The 11,326-nt window shown below is 46.3% G+C and overlaps 1 protein-coding gene across 9 annotated transcripts in view; it reads right to left on the bottom strand.

The window, feature by feature from the left end:
• Spats2l (spermatogenesis associated serine rich 2 like) overlaps window positions 1-11,326 on the bottom strand; it is a 175,877-nt gene that overhangs the window by 2,738 nt on the left and 161,813 nt on the right. For all 9 annotated transcript variants that reach the window (XM_029539102.1, XM_029539104.1, XM_029539103.1 and 6 more), the window contains 3 exons: window positions 7,600-7,709; window positions 5,075-5,177; window positions 2,321-2,541 (listed from right to left, as the gene is read on the bottom strand). In XM_029539102.1, the coding sequence (XP_029394962.1) occupies window positions 2,321-2,541; window positions 5,075-5,177; window positions 7,600-7,709 (434 nt within the window). The remainder of the gene's footprint in view (window positions 1-2,320; window positions 2,542-5,074; window positions 5,178-7,599; window positions 7,710-11,326) is intronic.

Raw genomic sequence — 11,326 nt, 5'->3', positions numbered from 1 at the left:
AGAAGAAGAAGAAGAAGAAGAAGAAGAAGAAGAAGAAGAAGAAGAAGAAGAAGAAGAAGAAGAAGAAGAAGAAGACAACAGTAGGCCAAAGCCCCAAACCAAACCACACTAAACCAAACCAAACCAAACCAAACCAAACCAAACCAAACCAAACCAAAAACCCTGTATGCTTAAAATGTAATACAATGAAATGTGTTTCATTTCACAGATGGGAGGGACACAGATGGGTCTTTACCATAAAAAGTTCTAAGTTGAATATTCTGTGCAGTCTATGTTAAATTCTAATCACATGTATGAAGAAAGAAGTGACATTCTGCCCATGAAGTTTTTTCTGCAAAACAGGTTTCCTAATTTATTTCAAAACAACCATTCTTACAGTTCAGAAATATTACTCCAGGCAAATGCAGGGATGAGGTAGGTGTACCTGGGAGACCTCGGGGAAGGCAGAGTTAATGTGCTGTGGCCACAGAGGTAATCTTTCTAAAACATTTTGTAATTTAAAGCCAATCAGCTCAAAGCCTCATACCAAAAAGCAAGTCCTTCAACAAGGCAGCGAGCCATCAGCAGCCAGAGACATAAGGCAATGGGTAGACAGGCAGCAACAGGCCAAAGCTGACTGTCCATGTAAGCTAAGAGTCCAAGAGTCCTCAATGTCAACAGGTGATGGGGGGGGGGCAGCACTCAGGACGTATGTCACCACATCTCATAAGTCACAGTCATCCTTGAGGTAGTGGCTCTCAGTTGCTTCACAGTGTAGATGTGGATCATTAGTTTACAGGGATTGCCTGGGTCCACATGTAGAAAATGTTGGAACTCTCCCACTTTCTGTGCTCTTTCCTGACAAGGCTCACAAGCACATAATTGATACACAAAACCATGTTTTGAAAATCAGACCTCTTAGTGCTAAAAATGCAAAGTGGCGAGTTATAAAGCTGTAAGGTTTTAGATGTGTACACCATGACTCCATGATACAGGTTTAGGATACAGTAGCACCCAATAACCCAACAATCCAGGGCCTAGGTCAGAATTATGAGTGCAGGACCATATCCTACTGTCTGAATGCTTCTCTTTCAAGTGGGCCTTGCACGCAGGAAGGTGGACACTCTCGCCTATACTGAAGCTCACCCTAGTCTCATATCTTTCGGATACAGAGGTGTGCAGATTGGCAGCACGTTCTTTCCTCAAGGCCAGTGGACCAAAGAAAATGGTTCAAATGGTCCTCCAGAGCGGGCTTGGGAACTCGGGAGAGCAGAATTCCAGGACCTCAAACACTGGGGTGTGTTCCTGAAGGGAGGGTGCTGATCCTGGGTGGACATCTCATCGGCCTCACTCACCCCTCAATCTGTAGGAAAGATAATGATGTGGGAATCCTCTAACCGTTACTCTGAAGCACAGAGCCCTTCTTGCTGGTCTTCGCTGCTTTGTTTAGCCATGTAAGGGTACTACCACTTAACATTAGCCACCACCTGAACGCTGGAATCACTGAGTTGAAAGGATTGTACATGGTAGCAACAGATTTAGCTTTCTTTGTTTTTAAAGAAGCTGAGAAAGGGAAAAATTAAAATTTAGCCAGAGCGTATTCCTACAGTGCCCCATACCAAACTGCTACTTTAAAGCTCATGACGTCATCCAGGACTACAGGAACGCCTGGCAGTGTCAGTAGTGGGAACCCCTAAAAAGCCAAGACAAGGAGACCCAACAGGGTATCTGCTAGAAAACCACCAGTCTGGAACACTGAAGAAGGAAGTTGCAGAGACCATGAAAGCTATCACTGTAGTCGGCCCAGCACCCACATCAGCGAATCCCATTTCTTGTTCATCTTCTAACCGCAAGCTACCGTTTCCCTCTCAAGGATACAACAGAGAAAGAGGAGGAGGAGCTAGAATGTTGTATTGTTAGAGACCATGGGAGACAGGAACGAATCAGTCATTTTGAAATGTGTGTGCTTTACTGAAACTCCAAGGAAATGGAAGCTGCACTGACTTTGATCTGTTCCAGGAGTCACCAGTTTCCTCTCACTAATAGTGGTCTGCTTCCGCATCTCGTTCCTACATCTCTTCGAGACCTGGAGATGCTGGCAAGGAGGGGACTGTCTCCATTAGGTGAATGAGCTAACACAGCTGGGCACACAGAGCTAAGAGCCTGTGAGTGTCCTGGAGCCTGAGAGAGCCTGGCCAGGACCACTAGTTCAGTGGCTAGTAGTTTCATTTTCTTCCTCTGAGAACGGAAGAAACGGTGGTTTCCTTCCCTGAATGGCGCACCAGGATCTGCTGAGATCCCTGCAGGCAGCACTTCACGAGGCCCTCCCAGAATGGCTTACCTGCTTGTTAGTGGGCATGGTCTGGTGACACGCATCGGCAGTGCTGGGAAGACCGCTCATCATTTTGGGGTTTGCTGCTTTCCCTTCAGAGGGCTTGTTGTGACCCGATGACTTCCGGGCAAAATTCCCCTGTTTCCCGGAAGCTACCACGTGAGTGTTCAGCAGAGGCAGCAGGGAGCTGCAGGGGGTTCTTGAGGAGTAGTTGTTCTTTGGATGTGTAACTGCAACAAGGAATGGTTGGTGTTAAAGGCTGGGCCAAGAGCCCTGCTGAGCCTTTAGAAAGTGCTGGAAGAGGAAGAAAACTGGAGGTAGCTCCATAAAACATTAAGGTTTACTCTTTAAGAGGTAGTTTGAAAGGGCACCGAGGTGCTTAGAGACCACCATATTCCTCCCTTAAGAGTCCCTAAACAGGGATCACAGCGGTATAACCCACGATGAGAGGCATTTGTAACAACGAAGACCTATCTGAGCAACTTAGAGATTATTCTTTAGGTCGAGAACCACCGTGGATAGGATAGGGAGATAATGACCTTGTGACGCTCCCTCTCTGCTCCATCCATAAGTGAATTCTGCCTTAGCTCCCCTATCACTCAGCCATTTACACTGACTGCCCTTATCAGGTTCAATACTACTTGGTGCTGCTCATGCGTCAGGGTGAGAGGCTGACAAGGCTCTACATTCTGTGAGCATGGGAATGGGTGGATGCTACAGGCTAAGAATTTCCTTGCTTTGGGTCAAGAGTATCTCCAATCACTGGGCAGGCCTGCCAGCCCCAGGCACCTTCTATACTCCACTAGGGCTACCTGGACCAGTCTTTAACTGCAGCTCTGCACCCTCCCCAGTGTTAGGTGCAAGGCAGGCTGGCAGCCAGCTCTCTGTCACACACACATTCAGGTCAGGCAGGTCTGCTCAATGCTTATTATTGCCAGTCCTGTTGTTTTTGAAAGTGGTGGTTTCAGGCAGGATGATTCCTATGTGATTATGCTGAATCGAGGCCAGAGGGAATCAATTCCAGGATAAAGCCGTGACTTTCCTCTCACAGCTCACTGGGATTCAAGTGCCAGGCTGGACAGGAAGGCCTCCGTCTGAATTTTAAAATTGTCACCAATTTTTAAAAGCAATTTTCTCTGTTCCCTTTGTTGGATCCGACTTAATCCCAGGGTTTGGCAAGAGGATTAGGGATGGGCTCGTAGGACTCACAAAGTGTTAGCAGTAGAAAGGGGCAGGGATGTATCTCCAGCTCCTTCATTTTGTAGGTTAAGGTGTGACAAATGAGTGTGGGCTGTCCAAACACAGCCAGGGGCCTTCAGCAGCTCCGGAGCTCAGCAGATTCAGTGGTGTGTGGCCATTATCTTCCGTCTCCCCTTCTGATTGGGGAGTGTAGCGAGGCTCCTCCATGAGGGAGCTTTGTGAGGGTTACTGTCACAAGCACTTGAGGCTGTCTTTACGGGGACACTCTTGTAATTCGGTAAGGGGCTTACAAGGACGCTCTTGTAAGGGGTGATTTCTCTCCCTAGATGGAGGAAAGCAAGTGAAGTGCCCCTCCCCGCTTCCCACCCGAGCTGGGTGACTCAGCTCAGGATCAGAGTCTCACTTACTATTGGATTAAAGTGGAACCTAGGATGGGCAGGTTCTTTTCCAAATGTCAACCAAACTGACTGTGTGGTGATGGGGCAAGAGCTGAGGATGGAGAAGGGTCCCCAGGGAGCCCCTGCCTTGAGGGAGGCAGCCTATAAAGAGAAAACTGAGTAGGAAGCCCCCAGCACTGCTCTCTGGGGCACAACTGGAAGCTACAGTCTGAGGGCTGGCCCCACCACTTATATTTAAATGACTTAGCTAAACATACCAATACGGAAAAATGTCTACCACCTCCTGTGACAAAAGTAAGATGCATTACTGTGCATGCATGCATGCGGTGTGTAACAGGTAGGCAGGATGTGCATGACAGTCTGAAGGCGACCTGGAAGTAATGGCATGTGCTAGTCAGCACAATTCTGTAACCTGGAGCTCAAGTTTATGTAATGTTTTATCTAGAGGGGAGAAAAAGAAATCTCAGTGTAAAAAAACCAAGTGCACTCAAGTCTTGGTTTTCTGCTGACTATGAGGTCAGGGACGGTTGTTAGACCGTCTCTGTGACTGTCCTCAAAGCCACGTTAGTGCCTGTCACTCATCTCCACCTCCCCTTGTGAGTACAGGAAAAAACAGCAGCCTATCTTGCTGCACATTAGCCACTCTAATTAAGGCTTAATAAGGAACAAGACTAAGCTAATGGCTGATTCGAAGTCTTTCATTATCTTTAGCTTCACTCAGCAGAGAACCCAGGCTAAGCAGGGTGGGGATTGGGAGTCAGGGGCTCTGGGCATCCAGAACACACTCAGGCAGGCTGGCCCTACACAGCAGCAGCCAATCGCTCCCCAAGTGCCAAGAGAACTCCCAGGAAACAGCATCTACAGAACCAGAGCAGCAGTGTGTCTGGAGGAACATAGGGGAAGTCTGTGAGAGGTATTCGGCAGCTGACCTGCTCTGTTCCGAGTAATAAATCCTCAGGATTTACTGGTGGGCAATGGCATTTGAAGAGTCTAAGTTCAAATCTTGACATTTCTAGTGACTTGTGTCATGACCTTAGATCATTAAATCTCTTCAGGCTTCAGTTTAGTCATGCCAGGGGACCGTATACCTGACATTTCTGCTGTGAAGTCCAAACATCACCCCGCTTACTCACACAGAATTATTTAGCAAGCATGCAAAACTCACTTTCTCCACAGATCAGGATTTGGGCTTTCAGCTGTTCAATGTCACAGGAGAAGCGGGCAGCCTTCCCCAGCTCCTCATCATACTTGCGTTCGCTGACAAAGTGCTAGAGGAAAAAAGAAGAGCAGAGAGTCAGTCCGGAAGCACAGTAGCACCGTCCGCACAGCACAGCCTCTCCCTCTGCTCTTCCTGTGCCCGATGATGGCCAACCCGAGGGGATCACTGGAGCTCATTCACACTGGGGCGCCACTAAGTGGGCCTTGGTTCTGCCCTCCATGACCCTTCTGGGAATCGGGAGGAGTCCTGACTTTCCCCCATGTGGCTTAGACAGATGATGAGCAAACTCTACGTCGGGGCTTATCTGGTCTACCATTTAGCATCCCTCACAAGAGCACCTTTCTGAGGTGAATTCCAGCAGGGGCTGCCTAGTTTGGCCAAGGGACTGGGATGGTATTAACTGTCAAAAGAAAAATGTGCCACCCTCTACACACACCCGTCTCTATTTTAATAAGACATCAAGAAGATCAAAAAGCCTCCTGTGTCTAGAGAGCATTATGATGGACTTTCAGGGGCTGCTATAGGGAGTGCGGAAGATTAGTTTCCATTCATTTCAGTTCAACTTGAAATTAAGATCTACAGTGAGAAATACAAGAAATAACTGTGAGTCAAACCCTCCCAGAGAATCAGGGCGTTTACCACATGGCAAGGGAAAGAGAGACATTAAATTCAAGGATGAATGTGGCTGAGGCTCTGGAAGAAATTCTCTCTCAGAGTGACTTGTGAACGGTTATATAGGGGAGAATGTGGGAGCTGGGACAGTTAAAAACTTAAAGCATATGCTGACCATAAAGAACAATCCCCCTTTCACCCTGCTACATTATCATGAAGCCAGTGTTTTTATATTACCTCTATTTTACAGATGATGGATCTGGGTTCTGAGAACCTAAGACAATATGTAATTTATCCAAGCCACAGAAGTAGAAAATATTGGAGCTATACTGTTTTACTCCAAAGCCTGTGCTACCAACCATGTAATGAAAAGTGGGAATTTGATAGGCAGGAATGAAACTTGGGAGAAAGTTGATTTCAATTGACTGGGAAGCTGCAAGCAGCCCACATCCTCACTTGAGGTTCTAAGGAGCTGGACTCTTCAGGGGAAATGGGTGTTGCAATAGGTACCGAATCCTGTTGTGCACTGTATCCCCAGGGGAGGGATAAGTCATGCTGAGGGAGCCCAGGTCTGTTTGGGGAGTTTAAGTCTGGCCCTGGGGTGGAGAGGAGAGGGCAGGCTGCAGAGGGACTCCTGAGGAGGCCTTGCAACTGGCTGAGTAAGAAAAACAAAGGCCAGAAGGGAGGTGAGAGGGAAGCACCTCCAGGACTCTGGACACCCCATCCCTTGCTCCCTGAGCTTCCTTCCATGCCTGACCAGGATGCAGGGGATCAACTGTCACAGGGCATTTCTCCTGTCACCAATCAGCTGTATACTGTTACAGGCAGACTCTGTTCTAGAGCTAGTGGCAGCTATGTCTTGAAATATTGTAGGTTTCTAGAAGCCAGGGAGGAGCTGGGTGCATGTGTGTGCATATACAGTGTGTGTTTAATAACTGGGCAGAAGAGAAGAGAAGACTCGACTTTACCTCCCTGCTTCATTATAAACACTTTTGCCTTCCTCGTAAGCACGTCTCCTTCTAGAAACTTTACCCAGTGCTCGTTAGGAGATCCAGTTTGAGAGTATAGACTGAGGTGTCACCCCCCCCCCCTTGTTGGTCAAGCAGAGAGTAGCCAGAGCCCCTCTCAGTGGCTTGGATCACAGTATGGGGCAAGAGCTAATGGGTTTTGGAGGGCACTCAATGCCATTGTGCCCTGAACAGAGAATTGGGGAATTATTATTTTTCCTGTATTACTACCCAGACAATACTGGTTCGTGCCTAGTTGTAGACCCAGGTCTTTAGACACACCCAGCTTTGGTGACTTACACTCAGTATTATTTCAAATTCTGCTTCTGGTTAGCCAGGATCAGTTTATATTCCTTGAAGTGGAAGAAATCTAATAAACATATATTTGTGGGTAGTAATCTTATCAAAAGAGGGAATTAAAGTAGAAAAAGATGAAGGATGCTTTATAACTTTCTGTTAAGATATACATGGGTACAGGACAGCCAGGGCTATACAGAGAACCCTGTCTCGAAATGCTCCTCCCCCCCCCAAAAAAAAGGATATACATGGGTGTATGCTGATAAACACAGGCGTAAGTTACACAGAATAAAAATCATATTACAGATAACTATGTTTATATTCACTTTAATGGGTTTGTCTTGACTGACATATCCCTCTCCATTTTAATAATGCATCCTTTCAAACCTACTCTATGTAAGGGAAGTGACTGTTTCTTCTCCCTTCTGCATTCTGTATTTGAACCCAGTGGAAGGGAGCTGGGTGTATGTATCAGAGTATCAGAGCAGCAGTCTCTTATCAAAGCAAATGCATGGGGTCTGTCCCTCAGTGTTCAGCTGGGTTCAGAGAACTCACCTTAATTTCCGCTCTGAGTTCGGCCAGCTGCATCTCTGCCATTTGACTGGCTAGGTCAGTCAGTCTCTTCAGCTCCTCTGCTTTCTTCTGACGGGCAGTCAGGATGTCCACTGACAAATGAGGAGAAGGTACAACATGTTAGGGGCAGAGAGGTAAGTACAGGAAACTGTCGGGGTTCCTGGAGCCAGCTCTCCCCCAACAGGCAGGTGGATGGCTGGCTCTTCATGCTGTTACCGACAATGACCCTTAATAGAACTCAGTTCTCAGAGGCACTGTAGAGGTACATGGCTTTCTTCCTCTTTCCACTGGCATCTGAACTCACTTCCTTAATTTGGCAATGCCAAGTCCACGCAGCAACAACCACCCTCCTGTACATGCTATACCATTAAATTCTAACAGCATCAGCCTCCCTAGGTTTCACCACATACAGCCTCAGCTGCAGGTCAGTGGTAGAGCACTTATGTAGCACATAAAAGGCCTCAGGTTTGATCCCCAGACTGGAATACTTTAAAACCTTGTCTCTTGAGGTAACTAGCTGTGATATTGTAATATGACATAGAGGATTTGCTCTATCCGCTTTTTATGAGCTGAAAAAAAAAAAGCTTTTGCATTTGGTGCTCTGCAGTTATATTTCTGTTTTTGCACGCAGAGAGAAGTTCCAGTCCCGAGTATCTTGTGTTTTTGTCCGAAGTATCCCAGGTATAACAATTTCATAAGGGCAAGTCAGGCCACTTTGAACTGGATTTGTGTGCATTCCTTAGCATCTGCACCTCAGAGGGGTCAGTGGGGAATTCCATGGTACTTCCTCATATCTGTCAGAACTCAAGTTTCAGATAGACACAGAAGCCCAGGTTAACCTGTGTGTGTTTCCCAAGAGCACGGAGCACAAAAGCAAGTAAGAAGACGGAGCTCCCTGTACACAGGCTAGCAGCTCTCTAATTCATCATATATGCATTTCCTTTGTTCCTCTTGGCCAAACATGTTGAACCCTAAGGAAAAATAGCCCATGTAGGATAATGTACATGTTGAATTGTTTTCCAGCCTGGTCGCACAAGGATAAACTGCTCTATTAGACCACATTCACAGCACACAGAGCCAAACAATCTATCTTTGTAATTTCGATATTTTTGAAATACCATTTCATTGGACAGGTCAGCTGGCTTCCAAGTTGCTCCTGCCTCAGCTTCCCAGTGCTGGGATTTCAAACCCCAGCCACCACATAGAGCCAAGCGATGTGATTTGTGATTCTAAGAGGTCTTAATAGCTTCAACATCAAACTAGTCACTTCAAGACACCAAAGCAAGTGAAGGAACAACAACAACAGAATAAAGAGATGCACACAGCAGGCAAGGGTTAATGTCCTTGCACAGTGAGGGATGCACACAGGCAGGCAAGGGTTAATGTCCTTGCACAGTGAGGGATGCACACAGGCAGGCAAGGGTTAAGGTTCCTTGCACAGTGAGGGATGCACACAGGCAGGCAAGGGTTAAGGTTCCTTGCACAGTGAGGGATGCACACAGGCAGGCAAGGGTTAATGTCCTTGCACAGTGAGAGATGCACACAGGCAGGCAAGGGTTAAGGTTCCTGGCACAGTGAGGGATGCACACAGGCAGGCAAGGGTTAAGGTTCCTGGCACAGTGAGGGATGCACACAGGCAACCATTCTTCAGACAGACAGGTGTTTTCTGTTTATGTCAATATCACAGTTGAGATGCCAATAAAATAACGTGCAGTAGAAGGCCTGATCATCTGCCCTATTACACTAATCATCCTTTGGTTACTCACCTGGCTCCCCTGCTTAGCAGATGGCTGGGCAGACTGAGCTATACCTACTGGTCCTTCAGAATTCAGAAATCTACCGGAAAAATAAATGTCTGGATGCGGTGAGAGAGGAATTCTCACCCGAATGCCGAAAGGGTCATACCAAACGATGTGTTGGGACAGCTGGTTGCCCAGAGATCACAGAATAGCAGCCTGCTATTATTTTTGACCAGAGGACATATGTTTGCTTCACCTGCACATTACTTTCACAGATTGAGCATCCACATTTAGGAAGTAAGAAATTCCATTTGAAAGAGATTTCTAGGGGGCTCTTAAAACTGGAATCTGAGCTAGGGAGAGAAAGGCAGAAAAGCCAGAAGGTCAAGATCATCCCCAGCTACACAGGGAGGTGGGATCACCTGGGACATATGTAGCCCTGTTATAAGAACAGCATTGCTAGCCATATTTGCTCAGCATCCCAAATGACACGGTGCCCAGCGAGCCACCATCTCTTTATGCTACTCCGATAGCATGTTACCCAACTATATATGTCTTCAGTCACTCATGGGGCTAGGGTAAGACTGAACTGTGGAATTCTTTGTGTCCATAGTACCTGTACCCAGTGCACAGCAGGGGCAAGGGAGCTGAATGAAGGGTTCGTTGAATGGATGGGTCCATTAATTGAAAGGAAATCAAAATAAGAACTGAAGTTCCTGTCCCACTCAAGACTGTCTAGGTCTAGGGCTGGGAAGCCGGCTCTGTGGGTAAAGGGTTAAACATATTCAGATCTCCAGCTCTCATGTAAAAAGCCGGGCAAGGTTGTGCTTGTCAGTATCCTCAAAAACTAGGCTGGGAAATGGTAGGGGAGGACATTCTATATTGAGCTCCTTACTCCATGTACACACACAAATATGTGTGTGTGTGTGTGTGTGTGTGTGTGTGTGTGTGTGTGTGTGTTTGTACTCACACATGCACCACACACATAAACCAGCACCCCACCCAATACTCACAAAAAAGTTTTAGGACCTATAGCTTTTTATTAGTTATGTTTTTGTCATTATAATTCAATGTGTGGATGGGACTGAGGTCTGCAACACGAGAAAATGATTATTGAGTCAAAATAGGAAATGCTACGCTTTCTTCTTGCAAAGTAAGATTCTATATATACAAATTCTAAAGACCCAGACTTGCAAAGCATCGGGTAAAGGGGTCAGCAGACTGCCAGTGACTGCACGGCTACGCAGATCCAGCTCTTCCTACTGGACTATTTGTGAAGCTGGTGACAATTAGGGGTCATTGTTCTTCCTGATTATGTAGAACTTGGGCATTCACTCGATACAGAAGACTTTGTAAAAATAGATCTAAGCGGGCCCTAAAATGGGAATGCAGGTGCAAACTCACCAATAAGTTCTGAGTTTAAACTCATGCAAATCATGAAAATGAAGACTGCATCAGCAAGCGAGGGTGCATTTTTACATATAGTCTCATTAACATTTCAAAGCCTTTCATTATGAAAAAGTCTTAAAAGTTGAGATCTAAAGCCAATATTCTTTAGGGTGCACATTTTCACCTTCAGTATGTCAATCACAAAACTGGAAAGCATCAACAGAAACAGATCAGTTCTTAAGATCACTGATGCTGGGATTTAAAGTAGAGTAATATGATATTTTGAAAGCATCATGCTTTCAGAAATCTGTAGAGGGAGACAGTTCCATGAAGCTTGGGTCCCCTCTGCATGCAAATCATAACATTATGCAATTTTATAAGCAGTATCTGGCATGCTAAAATCCACTTTCTAAATAGGATTTGTAAATCTCTTCAGGTTCTTAGAACACACTGGAAATTAGGTTCATATCACTTGACCTGTGGAAATCTTAAGGCTTCTCCACTAATGCCCATCAGCAGAAAGTGCGTTCAGAATCTTGGGGCCAGGTGTTGAGGTGCGAGGGTTTCTCCAATCACAGAGA

Source organism: Mus pahari, chromosome 5 (genome assembly GCF_900095145.1).
Source record: "Mus pahari chromosome 5, PAHARI_EIJ_v1.1, whole genome shotgun sequence".
Classification (NCBI taxonomy): Eukaryota; Metazoa; Chordata; class Mammalia; order Rodentia; family Muridae; genus Mus; species Mus pahari.
The sequence above is the reverse complement of the archived record's forward strand: the minus strand, read 5'-3'. Positions and strand labels throughout refer to the sequence as shown.